Source organism: Oncorhynchus mykiss, chromosome 5 (assembly GCF_013265735.2).
Source record: "Oncorhynchus mykiss isolate Arlee chromosome 5, USDA_OmykA_1.1, whole genome shotgun sequence".
NCBI lineage: Eukaryota > Metazoa > Chordata > Actinopteri > Salmoniformes > Salmonidae > Oncorhynchus > Oncorhynchus mykiss.
In genome coordinates, this window is record NC_048569.1 from 40,722,930 (window position 1) to 40,738,091 (window position 15,162).

Genomic DNA, 15,162 nt, shown 5'->3' on the forward strand with positions numbered 1-15,162 from the left:
TAGATAATAAACAGAGATGCAAAAAGTCCTGGTAGCCATTTGCTTAGCTGTTCAGAAGTCTTATAGTTTGGGATTAGAAGCTGTTAAGAAGTCTCTTGGACCTAGACTTGGCACTCCAGTACCGCTTGCCGTGTGGTAGCAGAGAGAACAGTCTATGACTAGGGTGGCTGGAGTCTTTGGCAATTTCTATGGTCTTCCTCTGACACTGCCTGGTATAGAGGGGCCTGGATGCCAGGAAGCTTGGCCCCAGTGATGTACTGGGCCGTACGCACTACCCTCTGTATTGCCTTGCGGTCGGAGGCCGAGCAGTTTCCATACCAGTCGGTGATGCAACCATGCTCTTGATGGTGCAGTTGTAGAACTTTTTGTGGATGTGAGGACCCATTCCAAATCTTTTCAGTCTCCTGGGCGGGAACAGGCGTTGTCGTGTCCTCTTCACAACTGTCTTGGTGTGGTTGGACCATGATAGTTTATTGGTGATGTGGACGCCAAGGAACTCTCAACCTTCTCCACTACAGCCCCGTTGATGAGAATGGGGGTGTGCCCGGCCCTCCTTTTCCAGTAGTCCACAATCATCTCCTTCGTCTTGATCATGTTGAGGCAGGGGTTGTTGTCCTGGCACCACACTGTCAGGTCTCTGACCTCCTCTGGCTGTCTCATCGTTGTCGGTGATCAGGCCTACCACTCTTGTGTCGTCGGAAAACTTAATGATGGTGCTGGAGTCGTGCCTGGCCGTGCAGTAATGGGTGAACATGGAGTACAGGAGGGGACTGAGCACGCACCCCTGAGGGGCCACCTTGTTGAGGGTTAGCGTGGCAGATGTGTTGTTACCTACCCTTACCACCTGGAGGTGTCCCGTCAGGAAGTCCAGGATCCAGTTGCAGAGGGAGGTGTTTAGTCCCAGGGTTCTTAGCTTAGTGATGAGCATTGAGTTCACTATGGTGTTGAACGCTGAGCTGTAGTCAATTAATAGCATTCCCACACCGGTGCTCCTTTTGTCCAGGTGGGAAAGGGCAGTGTGGAGTGCAATAGAGATTGTGTCATCTGTGGGTCTAGTGTTTCTGGGATAATGGTGTTGATTTGAGCCATGACCAGCCTTTCAAAGCACATCATGGCTACAGATGTGAGTGCTACGGGTCAGTAGTCATTTAGGCATGCTATCTTAGTGTTCTTGGGCAGAGAGACTATGGTGGTCTGCTTGAAACATGTTGGCATTACAGACTCGGTCAGGGACAAGATGAATTGTCAGTGAAAACACTTGCCAGTTGGTCAGCGCATGCTCGGAGTACACTCCTTGGTAATCCGTCTGGCCCTGCGGCCTTGTGAATGTTGATCAATATCAGAAGCACACATTCTTTACAATCACAGACACTCACCCCAAAATTGACTCCCCTTGTTTTGTCATCCACCTATGTTGAGAGAAAGTAATCTAATATATCAGAACTGATGTTCAGGTGACGTACCATTTTGATAAATGTGTTACATTCTTTTAATCACGCACTTACTGGGGCAGCAAGACAGAAGCTCACAAGTAGAATAACCGTCATTATAAGGCTCCCTGTATGAAGGATAATCAGAATTTTATAGATCAGAATTACCTGACAGAATTACCTGACATGCCATTTACAATGAATAAAGTGAATCTACAAAATGTTCAAAGAGTATGAATCCAGTTAGATGACTGTGTATCCTATAATTCCAATTTGACATCTTAGTGGGCTTATATAAATGGTTATATAAATATTCTGACCTATCCAATCAGATCACTGCCCTGTTATTTGTTTAATTAGTTTCACCCCAAAAACAAAGTCCCACCATAACTTAATTCAATATGAATCACTGCTGGACAGGAAATAACAGTATTGATGTATTTTCTGAGGTGAGCATATCATAGAAAGGGTGGAGCAATGCTGTGATGGTAAAGTCTAGACTTGATTCTGGTGGGTTCAATTGTAATTTGGGATTGTGGAAAAAATAAATGAGCTTGGTTTGAAGTCCAATTCACTTTCATAATGTTTAGGTAGTTGTCACGTTTACTCCCGCTCCCCCTATCTCCTGCGCTGGACGTCGTCAGTTGTCTCATCATTACGCACACCTGCCATCATCGTTACGTACACCTGTGCCTCATGACACTCACCTGGACTCCATCACCTTCCTGATTACCTCCCCTATATCTGTCACTCCCCTTGGTTATATCCTCAGGGGTTATTGACTCTGGTTCATGTCTGTAACCCACCTTTGTTTGTGTGTCTTGGGTGAGATATTATTACATTTTCACTCCCTATACTTGCTTCCTGACTCCCAGTGTACATGTTACAGTAGTGGCTTTAGGTGTTTCATTATAAATGTTGACATTTGGATTGGTTCATGTGGATCATGTTGGTTGATATCATAGTGATTTCTATTTTTCATTATAAACTGGTTGGTTTGAGCCCAGAATGCTGATTGGCTGTGGTATATCAGACCGTACACCACGGGTGTGACAAAGCATGTATTTTTACTGCTCTAATTAATTATTGGTAACCAGTTTATAATAGCAATAAGGTAGCTCAGGGGTTTGATATATGGCCAGCTAATTGCTGTATCCAGTCACTCCGTGTTGCATCGTGCATAAGAACAGCCCTTAGCTGTGGTATATTGGCCATATACCCCACCCCCTCTGGCATTATTGATTTTATATTGACAAGTATACTATTCTGCTTTTATCATACCCCTCAAAGCCCTCATAATCCTTGACCAAGCGCTTTATGCTAAAAGGATGTAGCTAATCCCATAGAGTAGACACCATTAGATTCCCAGTAGAGCAGTGTTTCCCAGTAGAGCAGTGTTTCCCAATCAGGGGTACTAGGACACAGGGGCTCCTTGAGAAGACTCATGAGACCACAGGGGTACTCTGGGCAGAGCAATATGTACTTGGTGGTACAGTAACCAAAAAAGGTTGGGAACCACTGATATAGAGGAATAACTGTAGCCCACATTAACTCCATACTGAGATGAAATACTTTAGCATTGACATGATTACAAACACTAACCTCAAATCAGTAAGCTGTGAGGAGAAGATATTACACTTGGTGCACACTTTATTTCTATTTTGTTTATTACATCAATCGGTGTAATCCATGATGACAGTATCGGGTTTCATCACACCGTTGTGCTGTGGTTAGTTAATCATTAAGCAAGTAATTAAGCAGCTAACTTATCCAGAAGAGGTAAGATACCCTATCTTCTCTATAAATTACATTTCATATACTGTATACTTTTCACAAAATCCCAAAGGTGTATCGTAATCAACATATAATGGTGAGTAAGTCAGTATGTCATTGTCCTTCTCACAGAACAAACTTTTCAGTGTATGTCTTACTGCTCTGGCAAGTCTAATGGATTCTGAATAATAGCTAAGCACTTGAGTATTGCTATCTGTCTGACACCAGGGGACACAAGTGTATAAAATACATTTTCTGTTTATAATACTATAATATAGGTGGATCAACAAGAACCTGAAAAGAGTGGAAATGTTGAGGTAAGAGAACATTGCCATGTCTTCTTCACACTTTAAAGCATGTCTGTACTTACACGGCCATAGTGACGTTGTATTATCTTTTAGGGGGAGGTGGTGTTGGGAAAAGTCTCGCTCATGATTTATTTCTCATATCATTGATGATGTCTTCTCTCCCAGAGTCCAAGCCTTATTGGAGCTCCATTGGCCCAACCCACTGGCACTACAGCTACCACCCGGACCATCACCAAACAACCCCTACAACCCTTACTACACATACCCCAACTACTACAACCCTTAGAACGTGTTCAACATGTATAACTACGGCTTGAACCCTACTATAAACAACCCTCTCAGTGCCTACACTCTGCCCCCATTGTGACCAGTCTGCCCAAGCTAACCCGCTGAGGGGAGAGGAATAGGCCTACTCATCATCATGTGGAGGTCTCATGAGCTGTGCGGTAATTTGAGCCATTTCTCAATACAAGAAAGACTTCAATCAACATCAGACATATCGTTTTTTTCGTTGTAGGGGCAAGGTGGATTTCAATTGTTTTTTAAATAGTCAAAAACTGACAGTAGAAAGCAATTTCTTGCATGAGTCAGGTTAACGTCTTTGTACTGAAGCCTACATCACTAGTGGCTAGCGACATCTAGTGTTCGATGAGTATATTGACTAAAACAACTGTTCTGAGAGATGAATTGTCTTGTTGAACCAGAAGTGAAGAAAATCAGCGAAGGGACGGTGACACAGCAGGTTAGGTATGTAGGTGCGGTATGTCTAATAGCATGTCCCCCCCTATGCATAAAAACGAGTTTACACATGCAAAATGTCCAAACAGCCTTAACAGCGTGCACGAAGGTACATTTTCAAGACACTTGACCAATAATATGTTGGTATTGAAAGAAAACCAGTGTGTGTGTGCGGCCTACAAGCAAACAGCTGTGTCCTGTGTCCCATAAGTGTATGTCCCATAGTGTGTGTCCCATAAGTGTGTGCCGGCATAACAATAATACTACACTACCCACAACACCATGCGTTAGACAGACACAGCCATGTTGTAGGAAATCCGTTTGTGGTGGATTACAGTAATCCGACAGCAGAGTCTGGACGATACATTTGATCACGACCAAAACCCAAACCGAGAGGCCTGGACCAAATGAGGTACAGCCAAGAACAAACAGATGAAATTAAGACATGAACTGATGCGCGGTGTGTAAACCTGAGCAAAGTGACAGTGAGATTGGCTGGAAATCGTTTCCTGGACTGGAGCGGTCGATTCATCTGACAGAAATTGACAGCAGCTGGCTAGCTAACGTTACCTCCGCAGCGCAGGGCAGAGAGACAAGGCAGGAAAAAAGCTTTCATTTAGTGGTTAAAGTGATCTTCCCCTTTCCCTCCCCCTCACATCTATAGCTAGCTAACTAATTTACGCTCCTGCCTAGTTGATCTGCACTGCCCTAGTCTACAAGCCCGCTGCCGTAGAGGAAGGCTGCGGATCCAGAGGTGCTGTTCCAGCTAGCTAGCTAGCAGCACGGCTAGCTCATTTTACCAGCTAGCCTGCTAGCTACACCGAGGAATTCACACCATTAGCTAGCTGTTTCCTGCTGGGGAAGACACGCCGAGATGTCGGTGACGAAAGACCAAACGCCAACCAAACTGTCCACCACCGAGCGGCCCATTAAAGGTATACAGTCGTATCTCTATTAATTCAGCAAGTGGTTGCAGAGAATTTAACGTTAGCTAGCTAGTTACACGATTATTACAGCTAGTTAGTTAACTAGCAATCAAGCTAACTAGCTAGTTAGGTCATTGTTGTTCACCGTTTGGCGCAAGTGGGATAATATGGCATCTCTTTATTTCCTAGCATCCCTTGCTAGCTTGTTAGCCTGCAGTACTAGTAGGAGGACATGACATGTCATGATAGAATGTCAAGTAGCTAGCTAGTAAATATTTGACACCGTCAATCTTGGACTAACAAACTAGGTAGTCAACTGTTTTTGAGCCTCCTAGTCCTAGCTTGATTCTATTTTTGTTGAATCTGACTGAACTGAAATAAATGTGTGTGTGTGTGTGTGTCTGTTTGATGTATGTCTGGTTCAGAAGACCTGTGTGTGTGTGTGTGTGAGAGAGAGAGAGAGAGAAAAAGAGAGGGTGTGTGTGTGAGGGTCTACACACACACACACACACACACACACACACACACACACACACACACACACACACACACACACACACACACGGTTCCTGCGGCATATGCTGAATGACTGTCAGTGGATTGAGTGCCATAGAGCGGGTCTTTTTGATTTACAGCCTGGGTGGCCTATTAGGAGGGGGGGATTTGCTTTGCTACCAAATTGCAACATTTGCTTTTGAAGAATCTGCTTCTATTTGTAATGGACTTGAATGGTACAGCATGCAGATGGCAGGCCTAACAGTGCATAGCTACTGCTCTGTCTCAACTGTGTAGCCTGATCTAACCCTGATCTATATTATGAAAATAACAACAGGACTCATGGACTTTGGGTTTGGCCACAGGGATTGACGAGGAGTAAGTAGTGACCTCTGGCTTTATGACAATGTACTTCGTTGTGGCCCCAAAAAGAGAGAGTGTGAGTGAGTGATAGGCTCAGTGGGTAAGTGGTGCTTAGGAGCATGAAGATGATGTCATTATACCTGCATCTCTCTGACGCTGCCAGGCTAACTATCATCCTACAGAAAGCACTAGGCTATATACGATCACATTGCTTGCCCTCACACACTCATACATAGGTCTATAGCATGACTCTGACATGACCACTGACCTCCCTGGCTGTGACTGACCAAGATGCTCCCCCCTCCCTCCACCGCTCAGACTGTTCTACCTCCATTCTTGCTTCTTGCTCCATTATCTTTTGATTTTGTTGTATTTCATCTTATTAATTGAAATGTTTTTCTTGTATGTGTTAGTGTACTCTAATTCAGCTTGTAGCTGGCATAGTACACATTCAATTACATTTCAAAAATATTCTTTAAATTATATACACACACGATGTAACTTGTGTAAATCCAAATCTGCTTAATCTGATGTTACCTGTAGTTTTAAATGTATTTTTTATAGCATTTAAAATCAAATAGAAAGTTGGCAGAACACATCTCTCATGCTAATATTTTGATTAGTGGCGGACCGTTTTTTTTGTCAAAAAAAATGCGGCCTATGCCTTTAAATGTTTCTAGTGCGACGCGAGCATGTTTTTTAAAAGAATTGCCTGCGATCAATAATCCGTTTTTGGTCAGGTGTGTGTGTGTGTGTGTGTGTGTGTGTGGGCGCCTGTGTGAGTGGGTTGTCAATGCTCTGTGAGGGTTGACGTTTTGACCTTTTGGCTTATTTACCGATGGTAACCTGATCAGGCCAGCCAGCTGCATCACTCTGCCTGTGTAACGACTATGTCACACATGCATGTATGGATATGGGCCCTGATGCAGGTCCCAGGGAAGAACTCTATGGATATGGGCCCGGGACTAGAATGTGTTTAGTGTGGAGTCACTCTGGATAAGATGAACCAGTATTCAGTGAATGGGTTAGATATGATGAACTAGTTTAGTGTGACATGATTGGCTCAGTCTGTCTGTGTGACCTGCTTCTGTTTTGAAGTTTTACACTAACTAGATCACTCGGCCGAGAAAGCCAATCGAGATATAGCTATTTTCATAGCGGAAATTATGGATGCAATACCTGGCGCCACGCCGACGATAACATAAAAGACCGGGTTCTAATGAATGAATGGTAGATTAATAATGTGGCTAGGACTTAACATTTAATATAGCCTGGAGACAGACAGAAGAGAGAGAGACACAGATAGAGATGGTTATTTGCCAGTCAAACCTGCTCTTCCTGATAGAAGTAACTAGTCCTAATGCAAATGTGACGCTCTATTCTTACCCACTCACTCAGCCATGCAGTACACCCATAAACGCTCTCTGTCTTTCTCTAGAGCCAACACCTCTTTGTGAAAGGATGGGCACCCTGAGGTCTCCAGAGGGTGTGTCCTGGGGTTCAATTGACCAATAGATACATTAGGGGGTGGGTCCTGGGGTTCAATTGACCAATAAATACATTAGGGGGTGGGTCCTGGGTTTCAATTGACCAATAGATGCTAGAGGGTGTTTAATGCACCAATTATTTACAGCGGTTAGTGTTGGTAGTAGAGGTCGACCGATTATGATTTTTCAATGCCGATAATGATTATTGGAGGACCAAAAAAAGCCGATACCGATTACTCGAGCCAGACGGCCCAAGCGGTTGCATATACCCTGACTCTGCTTGCACTGATCACAAGAGAAGTGACACAATTTCCCTAGTTAATATTGCCTGCTAACATGAATTTATTTTAACTAAATATACAGATTTAAAAATACATGCTACTGTCTATTGATTTTAAGAAAGGCATTGATGTTTATGGTTAGGTACATTTGTGCAAAGATTGTGCTTTTATCGGCAATGCGCTTTTGTTAAATCATCACCTGTTTGGCAAAGTTGAAGTAGGCTGTGATTCAATGATAAATTAACAGGCACCGCATTGATTACAGTTAAAGTCGGAAGTTTACATACACTTAGGTTGGGGTCATTAAAACTTGTTTTTCAACCACTCCACAAATTTCTTTTTAACAAACTATAGTTTTGGCAAGTCGGTTAGGACATCTAATTTTTCCAACAATTGTTTACAGACAGTTTATTTCACTTATAATTCACGGTATCACAATTCCAGTGGGTCTGAAGTTTACATAGACTTAGTTGACTGTGCCTTTAAACAGCTTGGAAAATTCCAGAAAATGTCATGGCTTTAGAAGCTTCTGATAGGCTAATTGACATCATTTGAGTCAATTGGACATGTACCTGTGGATGTATTTCAAGGCCTACCTTCAAATTCAGTGCCTCTTTGCTTGACATCATGGGAAAATCAAAAGAAATCAGTCAAGACCTCATAAACAAAATTGTAGGCCTCCACAAGTCTGGTTCATCCTTGGGAGCAATTTCCAAACGCCTGAAGGTACCACGTTCATCTGTACAAACAATAGTATGCAAGTATAAACACCATGGAACCACGCAGTCGTCATACCACTCAGGATGGAGACGCGTTCTGTCTCCTAGAGATGAATGTACTTTGGTGCGAAAAGTGCAAATCAATCCCAGAACAACAGCAAACGACCTTGTGAAAATGCTGGAGGAAACAGGTACACAAGTATCTATATCCACAGTAAAATGAGTCCTATATCGACATAACCTGAAAGTCCGCTCAGCGAGGAAGAAGCCACTGCTCCAAAACCACGATAAAAAAGCCAGACTACAGTTTGCATCTGCAGATGGGGACAAAGATCATACTTTTTTGAGAAATGTCCTCTGGTCTGATGAAACAAAAATAGAACTGTGGGGCCATAATGACCATTGATTGATATGTTTGGAGAAAAAAAGGGGGGGGGGGGGGGCTTGCAAGCCGAAGAACACCATCCCAACCGTGAAGCACAGGGGTGGCAGCATCATGTTGTGGGGGTGCTTTGCTGCAGGAGGGACTGGTGCACTTCACAAAATAGATGGCATCATGAGACAGGAAAATTCTGTAGATATTTTGAAGCAACATCTCAAGACATCAGTCAGGAAGTTAAAGCTCAGTCGCAAATGGGTCTTCCAAATGGACAATGACCCCAAACATACTTCCAAAGTTGTGGCAAAATGGCTTAAGGACATCACAGTCAAGGTATTGGAGTGGCCATCAAAGCCTTGACCTCATCCTATAGAAAATTTGTGGGCAGAACTGAAAAAACGTGTGCAAGCAAGGAGGCCTACAAACCTGACTCAGTTACACCAGCTCTGTCAGTAGGAATGGGCCAAATTTCACCCAACTTATTGTGGGAAGCTTGTGGAAGGCTACCCAAAACGTTTGACCCAAGTGGAACAATTTAAAGGCAATGCTACTGAATACTAATTGAGTGTATGTAAACTACTGACCCACTGGGAATGTGATCTGAAATAGTCTGAAAGTCTGAAATAAATCATTCTCTCTACTATTATTCTGACATTTCACATTCTTAAAATAAAGTGGTGATCCAAACTGACCTAAGACCGGGAATTTTTACTATGATTAAATGTCAGGATTTGTGAAAAACTGAGTTTAAATATATTTGGATAAGGTGTATGTAAACTGCCAACTTCAACTGTATATGCAATGCAGGACAAGCTAGTTAACCTAGTAATATCATCAACCATGTATAGTTAACTAGTGAATATGTGAAGATTGATTGTTTTTTGTAAGAAGTTTAATGCTAGCAACTTACCTTGGCTCCTTGCAGCCACAAGGTCCCTTTGACTCTGCACTCGCGTTACAGGTGGTCTGCCATGCAGTTTCCTTGTGGATTGCAATGTAATCGGCCATAATCGGCATCCAAAAAGTCTGATTTACCAAGTTGTTATGAAAACTTAAAATCGGCCCTAATTAATCGGCCATGCCGATTAACCTCTAGTTAGTAGTGTGTATTCCGTTAATCCAGGCTGCATCACATCCGGCCGTGATTGGGACTCCCATAGGGCAGCGCACAATTAGCCCAGCATTGGCCGGGGTAGGCCGTCATTGTAAATAAGAATTTGTTCTTAACTGACTTGCCTAGTTAAATAAAATAAAAAAATGACAAATGTTGTTTTTATTGTGTTGTAGCGGTGCCCTACCCCCCTGGTTCCAGGCTGACTGTAAAGGACCTGTATGTAGATGGGAAGCCCAGTGTTGAGGTACTGAAGAGCCATCTGGTTAAGGAGGGGCGCCTTGAGGAGGAAGCAGCTCTACGCATCATCACTGATGGAGCCAACATCCTGCGACAAGAGAAATGCATGCTGGAGGTGGAAGCACCTATTACAGGTAACCTCTGACCTCTAATTAACCCCTAACATATTCCGACAGACGGACCTCTAACGTGTGTGTGTGTTGCAGTGTGTGGGGATGTCCATGGCCAGTTCTTTGACCTGATGAAGCTGTTTGAGGTGGGCGGCTCGCCCAACAGCACCCGCTATCTGTTCCTGGGGGACTATGTCGATCGAGGGTACTTCAGCATCGAGGTCAGTGTGTGTTTCAGCATCTGCTGTTTCATCTGACATTTGGAGTCATGGCCTGTTACACAGCCTTGAGTCGCAGGGCTTAGGAGCACATCTTTAAATAGATAGGAAGCACACTACCCAGTACCACCGCCCTCCCCCACACAGACGAACAGAAACGCACACTACCCTCCCTAACCCAACACACACTGTTGGGTTTAAAAATATTGTGGGAAGGCTGTGAATAGCATGTATTCCAATGAATTAAAGAGATTCTCCGGTACTTTTGTAGTTGTGAAAGTAGCGCTGTAGAGCCAGTAGTTGTGAAAGTAGCGCTGTAGAGCCAGTAGTTGTGAAAGTAGCGCTGTAGAGCCAGTAGTTGTGAAAGTAGCGCTTTAGAGACAAGTTGTCCCTGAAATTTCCGTACTACGTCACATAGTGTATGTGAAGATATGTGCCCCACGTCATTGCTTTCTTTCTTTCTGCTGTGTGTGCGTCTTGCTAGCCCTTAATCAAATGGCAAGGAACTGAATCTCATTGTCTTGAACTTGATTTGCTAGGTGGCTGGCGCATGGGAGGAACTGTGAGAGAAGTTGGCCTTTATCCTAGCTGTGGTGATCATAGCTAACGGTAGCATCATGATAGGAATCGTAGCTAACGCTAGCATCATGATAGGAATCGTAGCTATTGCTAGCATCATGATAGGAATTGTAGCTAACGCTAGCATCATGATAGGAATCGTAGCTAACGCTAGCATCATGATAGGAAACGTAGCCAACGCTAGCGTCATGATAGGAATCGTAGCCAACGCTAGCGTCATGATAGGAATTGTAGCCAACGCTAGCTTCATGATAGGAATCGTTGCCAACGTTCGCGCCATGATAGGAATCGTAGCCAACGTTAGCGTCATGGTAGGAATCGTAGCCAACGTTAGCGTCATGGTAGGAATCGTGGCCAATGTTAGCTTCATGGTAGGAATCGTAGCCAACGTTAGCGTCATGGTAGGAATCGTAGCCAACGTTAGCGTCATGGTAGGAATCGTAGCCAACGTTAGCGTCATGGTAGGAATTGTAGCCAACGTTAGCGTCATGGTAGGAATCGTAGCCAACGTTAGCGTCATGGTAGGAATCGTAGCCAACGTTAGCGTCATGGTAGGAATCGTAGCCAACGTTAGCGTCTTGGTAGGAATTGTAGCTAGCTATCGTTAGCGTCTTAGCTATGATTCTTATTATGATACTAACGTTAGCATCATGAGAGGGATCTCACACACACTCTTTCTATCTTCAGTGCGTGTTGTTCCTGTGGACTCTGAAGATCAACCATCCCACCACTCTGTTCCTACTCAGAGGAAACCATGAGTGCCGACATCTCACAGAGTACTTCACCTTTAAACAAGAGTGTGAGTGGTCCTTGTGTATTTAGTGTGAGTGGCCCTTGTGTATTTAGTGTGTGCGCCTGTGGGTGTGCCTGTGTGTGGGTGGGTGCATGGGCGTAATAGTAATAATGTCCTCTTTGTTGTGTTCTAGGTAAGATAAAGTACTCTGAGCGTGTGTATGATGCGTGTATGGAGGCGTTTGACTGCCTTCCCTTGGCTGCGCTCCTCAACCAGCAGTTCCTATGTGTCCACGGAGGCCTGAGCCCTGAAATCACCTGCCTGGATGACATACGCAAGGTATGACCCCTGACCTCTATCCCCTGACCTGCTCTGGGTTAACTTAATCATTTGAATTGGTTTAGCTGGCTATGTTAAGTGTTTTGACTGGTCTAATGAGTTATTTAACTGTGTTTTAATTGGGAAACCCTGTAGATCAACTTTGTTTAACTCTTGTGTTGACCAGCTGGATCGGTTTAAGGAGCCCCCTGCATTCGGACCCATGTGTGACCTGCTGTGGTCAGACCCTGGAGAAGACTACGGCTCTGAGAAGACCCAGGAACACTTTGCTCATAACTCTGTTAGAGGCTGCTCCTACTTCTACAGTTACCCAGCAGTATGTGACTTTCTGATGAACAATAATCTGCTGTCAGTAATAAGAGCACATGAAGCCCAAGACGCTGGGTGAGTATTATCCATAATATGACGCATTAATAATAATAATATTAGTAGTAGTATAATACTGTTTCGCAATATTAACAGTGTATTTCCTGTTTAATGTGTATTTCAGGTATAGAATGTACAGGAAAAGCCAGACGACAGGTTTTCCTTCTCTGATCACGATCTTCTCTGCTCCGAATTACCTGGACGTGTACAACAACAAAGGTAAAGAAATGACCAAGGCCACACTCCATTTCAAACCATGACAACAGGGAAGAAACCATGACGACAGGATAGAAACCATGGCAACACAGGGTAGATAGATTATGTATATATGTGTGTGTGTCCTTGTAGCGGCGGTGCTGAAGTATGAGAACAACGTGATGAACATCAGGCAGTTCAACTGCTCCCCCCACCCCTACTGGCTGCCCAACTTCATGGATGTCTTCACCTGGTCTCTGCCCTTTGTAGGCGAGAAAGGTGAGTGTGTGTGATAACTTTGGGCTCCATGTTACCTTTGCAAAACTGACCTGTGAGATAACGTTGTGTGTTCGTGTGGTAACCCTGTGTGTGTGTGTTCCTACAGTGACAGAGATGCTGGTTAACGTGCTCAACATCTGCTCTGACGACGAGCTCATGTCTGAAGGAGACGACACCTGCGAGGGTAAAAAAAAAACACGCCCTGTTAAGAACTCTTTTTATTTTTTAAAATATGTTTTTATATATATTGACTTTCAATGTAAGCAAATGATGAGAAGAGGCTGAAATAGCAGCATTTTGTTTCTTCAAGGAGGAACTGAAACTTAAGGAAGTGAAGTTGTTTTTGACTGAAGTGCGTTATTGCTCATCACAGAGCAACGGTAGATGTGAAGGTAAATAGACAGACCTAAAGGGTTGTTAGAACAAAGATCTGTATATAATGACTAGGGATGGGGGTTTGAAATAATTTCACTATTGGAATAGTGTCATGCATTTTTTTTGCCGGATATTCGAAATACATGTGACTCTTCTAACCTGAGCACTGCTGCGTGAGGGATAAAGGCTGCCGCGCTATTGCTGCAGCTGCAGATGGGCCGGTTTGTAATTTATGAGATGGGAACGAGCAGACAGGGGAAGAGAGAGCAACTCTACTACAGCCTAGACTATCTCACTTGTAGCAGCCACAATGTTATTTATGATCCCATATAACAGTGCCTGTCTTGACTGGAGTAGCCTAGCTAGAGAAGCTAGCTCCACTAGTCAGCTAGTTGAGGCCACATGCTGCACTTTCTCCCAAACCCCCATTCAGATAAAACAACCGCCTACCTGTTGGTTGCCTACCTGTTGGTTGCCCTACTCCTTCTCATTTCTGTAACTTTTAATTCTGTAATTTCATCCATTTTGCATTGCTTTAGTAAACTCTCACTCCACTTGCTACACGCTGAGCCTCTTTGCCCCCTTGATTGGCCAACAAAACAGCAAGTTACACACATGAAGGCTACCGGTCATCTGTCAGTATTTGTATGGGGCGCACCGTGCACATTGTAAAAACTAAATTGAAAAATTGGTTGTTTTATGAAATGAATCATTTGAAAATCATGGTATATTCTTGTATGCAACTATGTCACATGAATATTACATTTTTTTTTAAATTAGAAAAAGCCTTTTCAGTTATAAAATAGGCCTATCATTGTTTTCTCGATAAAATGTATACTCTCACAAGTATTCGAATACTAGCATCCGTTCAAATATTCAAAGAACCGTACACATCCCTAAAATTGACGCGATGCTCATCTGCCGCCCTTGAGTCCTTGTCTCAAAGGCAGGAAGGCAGGCGACAAGCTTAGGTGCAAGATAAGCCCATACACACGCTTTGGGGTATTTATGGACAGATTTTGGCAAAAGTGAAACCTCTTGCGTCGCCTCTTCCTCTGGTTAAAAGCATCAATTATAAGTTTGAGACTGAAGGCCTGCTTTTAAAGAGCAACTGCCCCTAAAAACCAACTTCTCATTTAGAAAATAGCCTATGTGGCGTTAATATTAGTCAGAATATGAGTCAGAAATATTTATTCTACTCTCAAAATGTACTATTAAGTGTAAATAAGAACATTTTGGTCTTAAAGTCCGTCTCATCCAAAACAGAGTGTTGTGTGATTTGTGGACGAGACAGTATCACAACGTGAATGAAAGTGGGGTTTGTTTAAAATCAAACCATATGCCCCCAGCTGGCTGCACACAAGTAATTATCAATCCGGAGTGCAGCTGCACGCCACCGTATCGTAATGCCTGTGGTAAATTTAGCCTAGGGACCATCGGTAAATTATGATTTATAAACCTCAAACCACTATATATTTTTTTGAAAATCATGTACACATTTTGAAAACATTTAATGATAACTAAAAGGTGTGCCAGCATGAAAATATGGACTCATTTACATTGTGTAATCTTTTGACAAACACAAACTAGCCCCGGAGATATAGTGCCTTCAGAAAGTATTCATACCCCTTGACTTATTTCACATTTTGTTGTTTGATAGTCTGAATTCAATTTTTTTTTTTTTCATAAAAAAAAAAAAAAATCTCACCCATTTTACA

At 43.2% G+C, this 15,162-nt stretch overlaps 1 protein-coding gene across 3 annotated transcripts in view; it reads left to right on the forward strand.

Annotated features, from left to right (window-relative positions):
- Positions 1-4,532: 4,532 nt before the first annotated feature.
- Positions 4,533-15,162, forward strand: part of ppp3ccb (protein phosphatase 3, catalytic subunit, gamma isozyme, b) — a 28,331-nt gene continuing 17,701 nt past the window's right edge. For 2 of the 3 annotated variants that reach the window (XM_021602866.2, XM_021602867.2), the window contains exons 1-9: positions 4,533-5,184; positions 10,187-10,384; positions 10,457-10,581; positions 11,845-11,956; positions 12,084-12,229; positions 12,396-12,613; positions 12,720-12,814; positions 12,944-13,069; positions 13,176-13,253. In XM_021602866.2, coding sequence (XP_021458541.1) covers positions 5,124-5,184; positions 10,187-10,384; positions 10,457-10,581; positions 11,845-11,956; positions 12,084-12,229; positions 12,396-12,613; positions 12,720-12,814; positions 12,944-13,069; positions 13,176-13,253 — 1,159 coding nt within the window. In that variant the 5' untranslated portion in view covers positions 4,533-5,123. The remainder of the gene's footprint in view (positions 5,185-10,186; positions 10,385-10,456; positions 10,582-11,844; positions 11,957-12,083; positions 12,230-12,395; positions 12,614-12,719; positions 12,815-12,943; positions 13,070-13,175; positions 13,254-15,162) is intronic. The other variant, XM_021602865.2, reaches the window with a different exon arrangement.